The sequence below is a fragment of the Macrobrachium rosenbergii genome, chromosome 44 (genome assembly GCF_040412425.1).
Source record: "Macrobrachium rosenbergii isolate ZJJX-2024 chromosome 44, ASM4041242v1, whole genome shotgun sequence".
Classification (NCBI taxonomy): Eukaryota; Metazoa; Arthropoda; class Malacostraca; order Decapoda; family Palaemonidae; genus Macrobrachium; species Macrobrachium rosenbergii.
In genome coordinates, this window is record NC_089784.1 from 27,766,176 (window position 1) to 27,783,069 (window position 16,894).

The 16,894-nt window shown below is 37.1% G+C and overlaps 1 protein-coding gene across 8 annotated transcripts in view; it reads right to left on the reverse strand.

Moving 5' to 3' along the window:
- Positions 1-776: 776 nt before the first annotated feature.
- mwh (multiple wing hairs) overlaps positions 777-16,894 on the reverse strand; it is a 302,166-nt gene continuing 286,048 nt past the window's right edge. For all 8 annotated transcript variants that reach the window (XM_067088140.1, XM_067088141.1, XM_067088148.1 and 5 more), the window contains 7 exons: positions 16,250-16,380; positions 15,180-15,274; positions 14,583-14,779; positions 13,661-13,800; positions 12,665-12,788; positions 9,226-9,396; positions 777-3,990 (listed from right to left, as the gene is read on the reverse strand). In XM_067088140.1, coding sequence (XP_066944241.1) covers positions 1,156-3,990; positions 9,226-9,396; positions 12,665-12,788; positions 13,661-13,800; positions 14,583-14,779; positions 15,180-15,274; positions 16,250-16,380 — 3,693 coding nt within the window. In that variant the 3' untranslated portion in view covers positions 777-1,155. The remainder of the gene's footprint in view (positions 3,991-9,225; positions 9,397-12,664; positions 12,789-13,660; positions 13,801-14,582; positions 14,780-15,179; positions 15,275-16,249; positions 16,381-16,894) is intronic.

Below are 16,894 nucleotides of genomic sequence, written 5' to 3' on the forward strand. Positions count from 1 at the left end.
TCAAAACTACCCAGTTTGCTAGTGTTTTGGCTACAACTAAAAGGTGGAATAGTCTGCTTGTTGCAGCTGTGGAATCTTTTGACCTCCAAATGTATAAGTGAGGAGCAAATTCATTCCTGTTTTCTGCTGACAAGTTCCTGAATTTTTATTTATTTATTACCTTTTCTTGTAAATTTTCTCTCTCTGCAGGCTGACCTTCCTTTAACACTCTCTTGGGTTTATAATCTGTTGAACCTGTCCATATGGGTTTTCAGCTGAAGATTTAAAGAAAGACAGAAAAGCATTCCATGTCATTCTCAGTGGCTGTCTATTGAGATAGTGCATCTTGTCTGAACAAAATTCTCACTTTATCAGCATTAGATGAGGTCACAATACCCTGTAGTGGGGGTCTCTCATTTCACTTTCAGAATGTCTGTGGGCCAGTTTCCAGGCAGCGTTATATATTCCCTCCACATTTATAAGACTGCAGCTCTGCCTTAAGAAACCTAGCTCCTATGCCTGGCAACATTCTTATACAGTACTAAATTTAAAGTTTTACACATATGAGCTTAGCCATAAGTTATCTTCCCTTAGGTACTTTATTACTTATGGTTTATGTTGTGATGAATCACAACTTTTCTTCTTATAAAGGCTACACAGTGATATTAATTTTCTTGATCACCTTTTTGCCTTGATATTAACAGTTTTCATGTCACAGCTGGATCACTTCAAAAGTAATCTTAAAACATTTATTTCTTCTTATATTGTAGGTAAACTTCTTGAAGTAATAAACCTCCTTTAATCTTTACATAAATATATTAACAGACTGTATATTCATATATTGAATAAAATTCCCATATTTTTAACACTATTAAACTCCTAAAGTTTACATAACAAGGTCAAATTATGTATATATTTACTCAAATATATATATACAAGACATTATATACAATGAACTGAGTATTGCACTTATTCATTAGTACACAAGTTACTTAATATTATCACACTTCTCATATACACTGACAACGAAACAAAAACATCAGAAGTACGTTTAGCAATTATATGAGTCTTGGTCCTTAATACAGTAATTCAGTACATGTATTTCAAAGAATACAAGAAACAAGTAAAATTATTTACAACAAATAATGTCAAAAGCTGTACAGTTTCCAGACAATTTTAATAAAGACCTGACGGCATATCTAATATGTGCTTTGATGGGGAAGGCTTTATGGCATTGGTCATTGTCCCAGCTGGAGTTGCTGAGTAGTCTGGAGTGGGAATGTCTGGATCAATCTCCCCTTTTCTTCTTCCAGCTAGAATTTTCTCTCTTCCATTTCCTCCCCAGTTTTCTCTTGCAGTTCGATTGCGAGATGGTGGGGGGTAATCACGCCCTCCATAGTCTGAAAAATCAGGCAGTCTAGAAGAAGGCTTATTCAGCATAAAGTTTGGGCCGTAGTCACTCTCCCGAAAACCAGTAGGGTTCTTGAATCCATTAAAGGCTATGATTTCCGAGGTGGAGAACTTAGGTTGCTTTCCAGATCGTGAAGATTTTGAAATGGGTCCCGAGGTCTCGGCTGAGGAATATTTTGAATTTACATTTTTATTGTCTGTAATTTTTGAAGGTGATGAATTCTCATTGCTCTTTGACTTTGAGGATTTTCTATTATTTTCTGCGTGATTAGGGGACTTGCTTTCCTGTCTTCGGTTACTCTTTTGGCGAGGTTGCTTATCTTCTCTGTCGCGAGATATTTCAGGGTATTTCCACTTCAAGGTCCAATCCTTTTCATTCCCTTGATTTTCAAACCACTGATCAAGGTGGTCCTCCATGCTGCGATTTTTACGACGGTTCATTTCAGCTGTAATGAGTTCATTAACACGGTTTCTCCTTTCAACTTCGTGAGGTGTGTACTTGGTGAATGTTCTGCCACTAATGTGAATTTCTTTCTCTTCAAGTGGCACTAACAGATCCATGGAACCTCTTCGTCTGGGTGAATAAGACCTATGACTGTTATAATCTGCTTTGTTTCCCATCTGAAAGCTTTCACTTCTCTTGATTCCTCTTTTACGCTCTTCTTTACCCTCTCGTTCACTACTGCTACGGTCCATGAAGGTCTCATGTCGTCGCAGAGATTTCTCTGGTCTGACATACCCAAATGAAGTTGTCGACTCAGTTTCTATTGTTCGAGGGCTTGGCAGAGGCTGACTGCTTCTTAAAAGTGTTTCAGTGTCACTAGTTTCTGCAGGTGATTCAAATTCCAAATAAAGAACTGGGTCTATCTGGCTTCCATTCCCTACAAGGGAATTTCTAGAACGAGACCTAGATGGTAAGTGGGGTACACGAGTTGGTACAATCTCCAACTCTTCAGTCAAGGTATTTTCTGGACTAGCACGATCTTCAAAAGAATCCTTTAATAAAGGATTTTCTTTGACAGTTTCCTGTGAAGCAAGACTTAATGATGACTCGGCACTTCTCAAGACACTTTCAAGTCCAGTCATAACTGCTTCTACTTCTCTCTCGCTGACATCTCTCTTCCCTGATTTACTGCCTTCTCTATCTTTTAGTTCAACACGCCCTTCCTTTTTATCAGTTTTGTCTTCTTTTTTCTGCAAGTCATTTCTGTCTGATCCTTTTTTCCCCTCTGATTTAGTTCCTTCTACTGGGTCAGACATCATGACTAAATTTTCATAATGCCTCACAGACTCACGAACATTTGGGCCATCTATATTTGGGTCCTCATTTTCCCTCGACTCTAGGCTGCCTCTCGTCTCAACTGAGCTCTGACTCTTGCTGGAGCCATGGGAGCCCTGAGTGTTGTTTTTATCTATGAAAATTCTATCATTAGCAATTGTTATTGCTTCATAAACCACAACATCACGTTCATAGTCCAGGTCACCCTCGTCACTGCCACTGCGAGGTTTATCACTAGGTGACCTACTTCGGCCTTTGCTCTGCGATGAGTCGTGGAATGGAACATTCATGTATTCCGGATCCTTCCGTTCTCCTCCTGAATTGGAGGAGGTGGAGGATGAGGAAGACAGGGAGGATGTTGAAGATGAGAATGGGCTGGCTGAGCCAGAGGGAGGTTTAGGAGCCCTCCTCTTTGCAGAGGAAGGTGATTTAGATCTAGGGGATGGGGTGTGCGATGCTGAGGAAGAGTTACTATTTCCTTTGTTATCTTTTGGTCCTGGGCTAGCTGATTTTCGAGCATCTGACTCAATTCCTGATGTGGAACTCTCTTCAACCACTTGTCGTTGACGGCTCTTCTGTTTTGAGGAGCGAACTGGTTCCTGAGGGGAAACCATACCATCAGGTGGTGAACGACTACGATCCGTAACATTTATTTCCTCTGGAAATGGGGATTTTTCATTACGGAATGTCATGTCAGTAAGGGTGAGAGGCATGTGTTCATTAAATTTTTCTTCTGTTGGAGACTTCTTTCTCTCGGGTTCTTGTAATGGACTTGTTCTGTTGGAGGAATTGTCTCTTTCCCTACTTTCTTTCCCATCTACATTTCGACTTGGGGAAGCTGTGAGGCTTCTCAAGGGTGACATCATTCTTGGCTCTGGGGTTGATGAACATGAAGACTGGTTTCTACTTCTGTTCATAGGTGTTAAGTCTGATGAGCTAGATGCAGACACAGGTCGTGAAGATATGGCAGTTTCATCTGAAGCTATTGACAGCTTGCTACTAGCTGAGTGTGATGATGATGATTTAGGACTTTCATTCCAAATTGGGGTAAGAGATCTTTCTCCCCCTTGGCTAAAGATGACAGAGTCCGTCTCCATCACGTCAGTCCTCACTCCCCCATTCCGCAATGGTGACAAAGAATTGCGGTGCATTGTAGCATTCCTGAAAGTGTTCAGTGATGAAAGATCTGAGTCACTAACTGATGGAGCTGGAGATGGAGCAGCAGGTATACCATTTTGTTCAAGTCGCCTCTGAAGAGCGGCATATCTTTCTTCAACTTCACTTCCTACAGTTTTAAGTAGAACATTTTCTTCAAGGAGTTTCTGAAAAAGAATTGAAATATCTTAGTAACACAGTAATTTATCTTCCTTTTCAGTTCAAGATAACAGTATAGTTTCTATTATCAGTGACATTACAACATTAATTTGTGAGTGTTTAAACAGGAGTTACAAAAAAAACCCTGATATCACCAATATATACACCATATGAAAGTAACCACTACTGTTACAAGGATGAAAGTAACCACTACTGTTACAAGGAGAATACAAACATTTGTGTGATTCATTACATGAGGCAAGTTATATTGACATGGATGACATGTCAGAATATTTCAGCCATGTACTGCAGTTAACCCAGACATCTGGGTATCCGAAGATCGTACTTGACTTTTTCCTATTATTCCAGTCATATTTTCCTCAACTACAAGAGGCATGGCTGCCTATGTGAAATATTTTTGCCCTGTATTTGAACAATGTTATATAAATGGCTTTTCAAAAAAAAGGGCAGCAGCAGCAGCATTCGGTTAGTACTTTGTAGATTCTTAAAGTATGGACTTTACTTTTTCTATATGTCCTACTATACTGTTTACTTGTTCCAAAAGCAATGAACATAATTCAAATTTGCATTGGTAATTATACCAAGGCTGGTGGATTGAAGTCAGATGTGGTGAATTATGTGAGGTTGTTTGGAACTGATGATATTGTTGGCTCAACTTCTGATGACTCAAGACCTTGGTAATGTTGATATAATAGACTGGGAAATGTAGGAGGGGTCTATTGAAATGTCACCCCCTGATGCAGATGATATGATGAACTGACTATTGAGGGTAATTGCCACCCATGTCCATCCTCCCACCCTTCCCTCTCTCACTTACATTTGGCACAAAGTTTGGCTCTACAGTAGCAGGGTTCTACTACTTTTGGTTATTGCTGGGAGAAATTATACTTCATTTACTGTGCTTACGATGGGCTTTTTAACATTTACTGTGCTTACGATGGGCTTTTTAACCAAGATATGCAGAGCATCAAGAGGATCTGGTGTCTAGTCAATGATCTTGAAAGACCTTGCCAGTTTTCTTTTGTCAGATCTGTGGTGATTGTCAGTAATAAATGAAGATGGCTCTTTACTCTAGGTGGTATTAAAGTCATTTAGAGAGCCTAGTGGTCATCATCACAAAGCACTGTATCAGTGGTGGTATCCTTGACCCAGCATATGATTTCATAAACATCAAATTTTTTAAAGGCATCTCTTGGCTTTTGTTTTGTTTTTCAGGAGTAGCTTATTAATCTCCATGTCCTTACAGCATATGGTGAGGCTGACCTCTCTCCTTTTATAATAGAGGCAATGTTCTCAGTCATTTTTCTTTGGATGTTTCTGGTTATTCTGTTGACTGGAATGTGTGTGAAGATGCTCTTGATGTTCAGTCCATGACTGGAGGAAGTTCTCATCTGGAAGGTTCTTCACCAATATCCTAGTCAATCAGGCATATCCTTGAAAAGAAGTACTGCTATGAATAATCTGACATAGGCTTAACACCAAGCAGTACCCCTTCACCATCCACAAAGGTCATCTACAGCATGTAATCCTCATTAGGGTCCTATTCACCACTATCTACAAGGGTATCATCAAGGGAGGGTCTTCATCATGAACATTCCCCTAGAACCATTTGTACACTGATGATACTTTACTAGGGGAGAAAACAAAGAAATTGGCAATCCTATGAGAGACCTCTGAGGCATGCTTTTTCCTATGGTTTCTCCTGTGAACAAAGTGCTCATGGTGTCCTCCCCTTCCTGGATGTAGTACCTGTACAAAATATAAGAACTGGTTATGTCACCTTACTCTACATGAAGGTAACAGACTCAGACCTCTTCCTTAATGGATCCAGTGAGTGCCCAAGCAAGTAAATGATCCAGGGTGTGCACTTTTATTCATCAGGCCCTCACATTGCTCACTTCATCTGGATGTGCAAAAAAGACTACCCTCAGCCTTTGCCTTAATGGTGACAGTAACTGCCCTTTCAAATATCAGAGGACTACCAATAATTTTCAGTAAGAAGAGCTATAACCCACTGTTCCTCATGGCAAGACACCCACCAGGACTTGGAAAATATCTCCCAATTGATCAATAATGGGTATTTGAAAGAGCAGATCAAGAAAGATGCTAAGAGAAGTGAACCAGCAGCATAATGGCAATGCAGCAGTACCCTACCTATGAAAATGCCATCATGTTATACCACAGAGTAAGGATGCAGTCTAAATACCTACAGGATGAATGCACCATATGAAACATTGTCACCAAAGATGTCTTTACCACTGATGTTAGCACACAACTGGACCTCACCATATATGTACTGAAATACTTGCACCAAAAACCTTTTTATGAAGAACAGACCAAAAACAGAAGACCAAAGTAGCATACCTATTCAAATACCCCATCCATAGATGTCAGGGCTCATACATGGGTATGACTATAATGAAACTAGCAAAGAGGATTTCTTGTCAAACAAAAAATGGCTATAGAGAACCACATGCAAGGGGCATATCAACTCAAAATCTTAAGAGATGTCACAGTAATGAATACAGGGACCTGGAATTGAAGCACCTACAGCTAATCCAACAGTACAGACTTTCCCTAAATGAAACTTGGGGAATGATCCTTCAGACACCAAAATCAGACACCCTTTGAGCCAGGAGCTACAATGGCTGTGACCTGCTGACACCTCCAACATCAAGAGATGACAGAGCGAGCATTTCCGGGTGTGAGCAACACCAGTGTGGTCATGAAATCAGTACTATATAATTGCCTTTTGACCAATGTAAATATTTGCCAGAAAATGGTTTATGAAAGAAAAATCTGGCTGCCAACATGAGCAAAAGATTTTTTATTCTAAGCCCATTTGCAGCTGGTAAGAATACTGTCCCAACCTGTCACCCTGTATACAGTATGAAGAGCCAGACTCACCATTTCAAATCAGTCTTCTCTTGTCTTTTGGTGTGATAATTCTCAGTAAAACCAGAGCAATACATGGTCTATAAAACCAAGAAACTATTTTCCCAAGACCTACTACACCTTATTTTGATACCAGACTTCATAGAAACTGGAGTTACTGTACCTTGCAACTTGCAAGTATTATTTTAGCAAGCTATTATACATTAATAAAAATAATTCCTGTCAACAAAAGTTTACCTCCCCATTAATGAACGGCATATAAAGGAGAATTACAGTACAGGTACTGTACTGGCTGAATGTAGCAAAGGAGAAAAGGCAATAATGAGAAAGAATGAAAATAGTCTATCCAAAATGAATGCAGAAACAGCAAATGCATTGTTAAATAGCCTGAACTGCTGTTAAGTAGTTAAGTCTATAGACATCACTGTCAGAAGTCCATCAGAAGAAAAGATGATAGAAAAATTGATAAGGGCAGATTTAAAAGGAGTGATTCAGTACTTAAAAAGATTTCCAATGGAAGGTTCTCCAGACATTGGGCACTTCTATAAGCAATGGGTTCGCAGTTAAAGACAACCCAAACCTAATACCCACTGGCACAAGGGGGATAACACACAAATTTAAGAAAAAACACCTTTGGAGCTTGATGTCTCGGTTATCCTGATATTTGCTCGTATGACAAATGCTGTAACCCCATATCCAAGGTGAGGATATGGCTAGTCATAAGAATGGGCCACAAAAAGGCAAATTTATAATGGTAAGAGTGAAAGCAAAGGAGAACAAAATTCTAGCAGAGCTTGGCAATGCTTGATGCCTTCCCTTGAGATGGCAGACAGCACAGGCTGAAGAAAAAGCCACAGTATATGAAAGTACACCAATTCCCTGAGTTTTATTCCTCAATTAAGGGACACTAAAACACACGTCTGCAATTGAACCTCTGCAGCTAAGGCGAAACACCCCCACCAAAGGCCGAGCTCTATGACTTGTATGCTGGAAAGTCAAGGAGTAGATGAAAGGCTGTTGTCAATCAAAGATAAGCTTGGAGAACTCATGCTCATTACAAAGGATAGGCTGCAACTCCTGACCCATAGAAGGCAGTGCATGAAGAACAAAGTTGAACTGTCTATATGTTAAGAGTGAGTCAAGCCATCAAACCTAAGGCAACAGGAGGCCATCACAGGACCAGTGATTGGAATGTGAAACCTCATGAAGAGCATGGGTTCGCCAACACATTTAAGGCGATTCAAGCCACAGCCTGGAGGGTCCAAGAAAGCGACCATTACGCAGAGGATCTTTGAGTCAACTACTGAAGTGGTGCAAAACCAAGATCAAGCCCAAAACATAAACCTACAGGAACTCTAGATATAAATTACTTTAGCAAAAAACTGAAAGGGCATCAAATATTCCACTAAACAAAGCTGTGCTGAAAAAATTAAAGGGAACTGGAGACTGAACAAGACTCCTAACAGCAAAGAGAGTTGCAAATCATAACTAGAAGGAAGGTTGTAGGGATGACAGAGAGTGATGGCAGTGATTGCAGCAACTGCTAAAAAAATTCACTATCCAAAGTTACGCTAGATAACGTCACTCATAAGGAAGCTGAACTGAGGGTGAGGATGAAACTGTGGAAATTGCTCCTAGAGAAGAACGGTAGACTACTGTTTTGTCTGACTTATTGGAAATGTGAAATCCTACCTCAATTGAGGTTGCCATACAAAATGAAACAAAACATCTAGTCTACTGCTCTCCTGCAAGAATCTCATTTCTGCAAGCCACAGACAGGCATTTTGTTCATGAAGCAAAAAACAAAAGAAAATAAATGGAAATTGACACTTTTTAAAATAATTATAATGAGATAAATTTGAATATTAATAAATTAGCCAACAATAAATGAAAATTAAATTACAAAAAATACTTTTTTTTACCCCTGTTGCCCCTTCCTTGCTATCTAATGTAGCCTAATTTCAGTAAAGTTATAATTTTCTAATCAAAGGAACATAAAAAAGTAATTAACACAGCAACACAAAGCATTTCAAATTTAGCATTTTTTATTAACAGAATTTGGAGTTATCCACCATCAAAATTTAATGAGTTAGCAGTCCCTGGCATGGAGTCAACTTTTGAAAAAACAAAAAAGTGAAATAAAAGTTACTAAAATACTTTTGATCCATATTCAAGACTGTGTTTAAAATTCAAATGAACTGGATCTCAGCACATAAATAATCTTCTCTCAACCTGAAGTTTCACACATAAGGTTTTACTTTATCCTACAAAGTGAAAGCATCAACATTCTTATTCTAATTGCAAGTTTTACAATGAAGGTTTCTTACCATGTTAGCCTCCCTTAATTTCTTGAGCTCTTCCTGAAGAGTGCTGTTTGAGTTTCTCAGCCCACTCATCTCACTTTCATATTTTGTTATGTCAACATAACCTGAAGACCAACGATCAAGCTCGGTCAGTGCTTGCTGCTGAAGATGATCCGAACCGCTGCGTTCAATGATCTGTTAAAAATGAATGAATGCTGTGTTTATACTGTATGTATGAAATTCTAAAACAAATGTGGTAATTTGTGAAGTATTTTTTAATTTTTTACAGACAAAAATTACCATCAATGTGCAACTATGCAAAAGAAAAGTACATACATAAATTTAAGTAGCAATATAAATGAAGACTAGAGAAAAAGAAGCACATAACAGATGTTTTAAATCAACTCAAACTCCTCTACAAACTTTAGTTCTAAAATTTAACAACTGCTGTACCACATTTATTCAAATTAATTGCCATGACCCTCATCACTGATAATGTTAAAATAAAACACTTGACGAAATAGAAATAATTAGTACTGTGCAGTAGCTTCTGTAAAGAAAGATATTCCATACTAGTAAAATAAAAGTTTAAAAGGTCCATAATGCAATTACTGTACTTGGAGTGTTTTCCAAATGTTTTATTTCAACAATCCACATAGTTATGGAAATGAGGCAATTAAACAAATTTATGGTAATTCTTTAGAAAATAAATTTTTAAATCATAAATTAACCTAATCACAAATTTCTTGAGTTCACTGTATATTAAGGGTTCAGTATTGAGAAAACTGAAACACCAGTTGCTAATATCAAAATTTGTAATACCACAAATGAAAAAAATTGAAAATTTTCTACAACCAGTAGTACTCAAATACTCTATTTACATGTGATACTCAATGAAATAAACATAAGTTCATGAGATACTGATCATACATTTTGGTTCAAAATTTTATACCAGTCTTTAATGAATTTCATATTAAAACTTTCATGGTACAGGTAAAGAAAATTTATTTTAATACCTATTACAGTAGTCTTCCTGACTTAGCCTGAACAGTGTTTTACATGAAAAATATGAAACAGAATTCTGGTGTAAAAGAGTGACTTTTGAGTCCTAAATGGAATGGAATCAAATATAAAATTGAGGCTAAAGGCCAAGTGCTGGGAACTACGAGGTCATTTGTTGAAAGGGAAATTGACAGGAAAAAGGTTTTGAAGGTGTAACTGGAGGAAAATTTCACAGATGCATTATGAAACAATTGTTAGGAAAGTGTAGAAAGTAAGATGCAAGAAAGAGATTATGAATGGAGGTACAATAAAAGGAATGAAAAGGGTTGCATCTATGGTCGATGGGATGCTGCAAAAAAACCTTGAGAAATGCCTAAAGTGCACCACATGACTGAGTCCTGAAGTTTTGCATTTTTCATAAATTATGCCAGTCAGGTTCTGAGGAATAAGCATTTTGATCCAAAACATCTTGACGCCAAAATTCAAGACTAAATAAAAATTACAACAGACTCCACCAAGGTCCCCTTGACTAATTGACAATTGATGCATTGTTTGCCACATGTGTAAAATGATGGTGCTATGCACTGTTCCAATTGCTAAATCGGAAAAGACACATCCATTGTAAATAATTATAGACTTATTTTCCTCACTAGCTGTATAAACTGATGAAAAAATGGTTCACAACAAATTAATTTGGTACTTAGAGGAAAAGAAAATCTGGTGCTACAGTAGGAAGATCAACCTTAGATCCTCTAACATGTTTAGAAAACCAATTAAGAGGAGGTTTTGAACAAAAAAATTTTATAATTGATACGGAGATATTCAATAAAATCCCTTTATGAAATGGTCTGAGGGGCGAAATGCCAATTTTTATATAAAAAAAAACTTCCAAAGTGAAAGAACATTCATAATATAGATGCAATTATCTCTAGAACTTACGGATTATACAAAGGTGTTACACAAGGAAGCATGCTGAGTGGTACATTATTTGCTTTAGCAATAAATGTTTCTGTTAAAACTCTACCTCAAGGAGTTAATAGCAGTTTGTCTGTTGTTTGAAGTGTAATTAATAGTATGTTGTTTGAGTTTTTGTATGTTGTTTGAAGTGTAATTAATAGCAGTTTGTATGTTGTTTGAAGTGTAATACACTTCAAACAATTTAAGAAAAATACAAAGAATAAATACAGCACTGGCTAAAATTCATGCCTTGGCCAAGTTGGTAAGCTTCCAATTTCCAGTTGAAAAAACGAAAACCCTAATGCTTCAAAAAGATAAAAGACAGATACATGGTCAGAATGTAGAATTAAGAATGGCTGGCAGAAATTTCAATTTTTGTAATGAAGTTTATATAATTTTGAGGACTGTTATTCCACCAACATTTAAACTGGAAAGCACACAAATTACATAATAGGGAAAGGTATCAAAGCACTTAATTTACTCAATCTAGCTCATACCACTTGGGGAGTTAAAAGACACATGTTGCAGCTATATATATAGCATCTGTCTGACCAATTCCAGAATAAGGAAGTCCAATATATAGTTCAGCTTCAAAGTCTGTGCTTAAATCATTAGACCTCACCCATCATTTGGGCTTCAGACTTGCAACACAAGCATTCAAATCATCCCCAACAAACTTGCAACAGGAACTTTCTAACCATCCCCAACAGACATGCAAAATGAGCCTTCAAACCATCTCCACAGAATCAGTAATGACAGATGCTAGAGATCTACCCTTTTCATATCGATAGAAATTTTAACAAAGAGGAGAAGTTTGAAAATTAGAACAGGATCATCAGCAAAAAAATATTTCATGAACATGACCAACAAAAAAATATAAAACAAAAAATAAAGCTGGAGAGATGGCAACCTCTGGTATGGTACAAAAACCCTCTAGTAATGCCACCCACCAACGCAGAAATAAAAAATCCCCAACAAAAACAACTTTTTTTTTTCTAAAGGGTGGGGAGGTGATCCCCCAGAAAAATATACTGGGGAGGCAATCCCCCCACCAAAAAAAAAAGTGGGGAGGTGATCCCCAGAAGACAATCCTCCCAGAAAAAAACTTGAAAAGACAAAACCCCAGAATAATAAAAAAGTGGCATGGCAAAAAAAAAAACCATAAGTTAGGTCACACCACCAAAAATAGAAGCCCCAAAACAAAAAATAAAAACTAAAGAGGAAAAAAGGTGAAGAGACAGCAACCTCTGTTGTGGTATAAAAACCTGTAAGTTGATACCTCCCAACAACAAAAAAATATAAAACAAAAATTTCAAAAAAAGGTGGAGATATGGCATAAAAGTTAATGCCTCCCACCAACAAAAAAATAAAAAAATCCCCCAACAAAAAATATAAAACAAAAAATAAAAACAGGTGGAGAAATGGCATGGCATAAAAACCCACAAGATAATGCCTCCCACCCCCAACCAACAAAAAATAAAATGTGACTTTCATGATGGATTACCTTTCTAAGTGCTTGAGCATCAAAACCAGCCTCAGCCATCTCCTCTTGCAAGTAGACCTTTTCCCTTAAACTGGCAGTTGAAGCCATAAGGGCATTAATGAACCTTAGACTCCACACTTGAAAGCTGCAAGTTGAATTAAAATAAATTATTCTGGACTCAAAAAGGGAATTTGCGGAGAAAAACTCAATTCATTCTCTTCATATTATCAAGACAATATACTAGGTAAATACTCTCGATTTGTAACAATACATTTTTTCTGTTTTATGAATCTGAAAATTAAGTTCAATATTAGTTTTTTCCAAGTTACCATTTACTTTATTATTTCAACTTGGAATGGTTATAACCACTATTATATAAAAATCAAACCTGTTCTGCATTTGTTTCCAGTTCTCAGAAATTTGAATTTGAATTGAATTAACACAAAAAGGTAGATAAAAATGTCATGAACACGAGTCTTCTTTTCTTATCAAAAATTTTTTTCAAGTTTACGACTAATCTACATCTATACTATTCCATTCTCCAAGCCATACTTTACCCAACAAATTCTAAATCATCTGGTAGTTATCGTCAAGTATGTAACCTCACTATACTGTCGTAGGTCTTTGTTGTTTTTTTAAGATTACAGCAGCTGAATTTTCCCGACTCACCTATTTATCTTTAAGCAAAGAAGGAACAACGCAACTCCTTATAAAATGTGGTGTTTAACTAAAACTGTTATTGGTCAGCCTTCAGAAAGCATCCAGGTAATCTACTGTTACTTGCCTTACGCTTCTGCATTAGTTCTACAAAAGGACACTGCTGTACAATCAATATACATTACTGTATGTAATACATTTATCATGGCTGTCAAATTAACAGTCCAAGGGGATGCTGTCTCAATATTGCAGCACTAGAAAGCAGCAATAACTTGTGAGAGCATTTGAAGCAATTATTGCATTTACAAATTTACAATATACTATTATGAAATAAATCAATAAAAGAATGAGACATTTCACCTTGGGTGTGGGTGAGACAACATCATGGCGACCAGAAATTTACATTTGACCGGCTCTGCAAAACGGAGGCGTAAAGTTGCAAGTGCTTCCATGACCTGGCGGTGTCCAGCACTTGATGCTAAACATGCTCGTGTCAACAACTGGAAAAAGGTGCAGGTGTCAATAACATGTTTAAGTTGGATTTTAATAAACCGATTATATGGAAATATCTGTTAAGTCATTCATGCATTAATTATTATACTTGTGAATCAGTTTTACAGACGAAAGTACCCAGACTGAAAGAGTCTATATTTTGAAACGAGGTATCAAGTGAACGTAAAGAAAAAAAAAACTATAAAATAAATATCACATTAAATATTTACTGACATTTCTACCCTCACTTAGGAAATTCTAACGTAAAAGTTCTTAAGATAACAATAATAACCTGTGATGACAATCCAGCCTCTCTTATCTATGACATCCCCTCAACTCACCCTCTTAACAGTCATCATTTAACTATTGTACTTTAAACTTATTATGGATAAGGTAAGTGACGATAAAGGGAGAGAGTAATAAGAAAAGAACAAAAATGTAGAAGCTTTGCCAAGTGTCACACACAAGATAAAATTTCCACTGTCACCAGGTAAACGGAGATGAACAAATGTGTTCTCGAGGATGAGAGATAAAAAAGGACATTAGCAAAGTTTAAGGAGTAAAAAAAAAAACACAACCACAAAGCAATGACTAAGTTTATATATAGATGGAATTTATTAATATTCTTAAAGATCTAAGCAATATTTTTTCACTAAAGGAATACAGTTTTGATTTCATACAGTAAGCAGGGAAGGGACCCGTGTCACTCGAATGTCCAAGGCCAAGAAATATTCAAATCAGCACAAAAGAAAACCTTGGGATCTGTGAAAGCACTCGCTACTAGACTTACCTGCAGCGACAGCGTCCTGCTTCTAGCCAAGTTACTCATGGTAGCCACAGCAAGTGTGTACAGCCCATGGTGGTAGTGGGCAAGTTTGAGGGCAGAGTCTGTGGAACGCAAACAGTACCGGAGGCAGGACAGTGACTCATGTTCATCAATCAGCGCTCTTCTTAGTGCAATCTGCTGTTCTCTTGTGTTCGCAGATCCTGAAGATAAATTTTAAATTAAACATGAGCTAGGGGTTGGTTAACTTTACCAGAATAGCAGTGAAATCCTTGACATAAATCGTGCATTTGAAAGACTGATATACACTACGTACTACAGACTGACAATAAAGAACGTTGCAACTCATCACTTACATTGCCAATGTACAAAAACTAACACAACCTTACCATTTACATCTGAAATATCACTAGAAAATACTCATAGTAGCATTAGCCTTAAAACTGAGAAATAAATCCACAGTTCTGTACCTGTACATTTTTATTTAAAAATAAACCTTTATTTTTAAATGCATTTGTACAGTTTCATAAATGCGGATTTGTTTCTCTATAAATAAGAGTATGAGTATATAAACAAGAAAATATGAGACTGATTAAACATTACCACTGAGATCTGTCTGAGATAACTGGATCATCTTGAGGACATCTAGAAGAAGCGTCACTCCGTCGTTGGGGTCTCTCACAAACTCTTTCACAAAGCTGGAGGGAAAATTAACAAGTAAAAAAAAAAAAAACTAAAGCGCAATCGAGTTTTCTGTACAGCTGCTACAGCGTATAATCAAGGCCACCAAAAATAGATTCTACTTTCGGTGGTCTCGGTATATTGCTGTACGAGCCACGGCCCGGTGATGGCCTATCCTATATCGTTGCCAGAAACACGATTATGGCTAACTTTAACCTTAAATAAAATAAAAACAACTGAGGCTAGAGGGGTGCAATTAGGTATGTTTGATGACTGGAGGGTGGATGATCAACATCCCAATTTGCAGCCCTCTAGCCTCAGTAGTTTTTAAGATCTGAGGGAGGGCAGAATAAAGTGCGGATGGACAGACAAAGCCAGCACAATAGTTTTCTTTTACAGAAAATTAAAGAGGCATGAAGCGCTGGTAGAGTATTTCATTTATCGAAGAGCATTTTTCATTTTATGTCATACATATATTGCAACAGTAATTAAATCGTACTTCTCACTGAAATGACTTCAGTGTGATATACCAAAGTACAATGTTTTGAGTAAATGAAAAGTTTACATCCGAAATCCCATTGTTCAGTAATCAAAGTAACATTACCTTACATAAGATTTTGTTTTACTGAGCATATTGCAGCAGGTTTGATTTGCTAAGAGACATCGGTTACGTTACAAACTTCAGTAAGTAAATAAACTTTCAAATAGTAACCTCAGTACCTTTACCTGTTAACAGAATACGGCTGCCTTTTCATAAAGTAATAACTTCGTAGCGACTATTAAGTGAATAGCAATAAGAAAAATATCCTATGCATCAAAGACAAACTGGGTGACAAATATTTACAATGATTTCTCCTAAATCTCTTATCTAAGTCTAATCTCTCTTGCTTCCTGAGCAAAAAAGAATAATTGCCCAATTATAGCAGGTGCAAGTTTGTCTTGGCTTCCGATAATTTATTAGAAACAGAGAAAAATATAAATAAGAGCATTACCTGAGATATGACATCTTGAGGTCATCTCTCAACTTTCTGAGGAGTTCAGCCAAGGAACTGAACTGCTTGAGGGACATCTCTTGAGGAACTTCAACTCTGTTGACGCTCTTTTCTTTCTCTCTCCCTCTACTCTGTAAACAACAACAAGGACTAGACAGTTAATCAGAGTACCACAGAGATGTTATACAGCGTTATCCACTGAGGAACACTGCCCTAAAATGGAAGATTGCAGTATCTGAAAAAATACAAAACTGAGAAGAATGGTGGATACTGCAGTTTTCCATTGCCTTACTACTGATTTTGCAGATACTATAAATGGGACCCCGTAAATAAAGCACTGAAGAATCAATCTGAAACTGCAGTAACTTGTGTATTAGGTGTTTCACGAGCCCAATAGGTGGCATATCCCAATCTCGAAAATTTTGCAGATACTGGTTTTCCATTTTAGGGAAGTACAGTAGTATTGGTAAAGGTACATTATTTTAAACAAAAATAGGCCTTGATTATTCCTGGTAAACGAATACGATTATAAGATTTAAGCCAAAGGCTAAGCTCTGGGACCTATGAGGTCATTCAGCATTGAAAAGAAAATTGAGAGTAAAGGAGGATTGAAAGGTGCAACAGGAGGAAAACCTCACAGTTGCA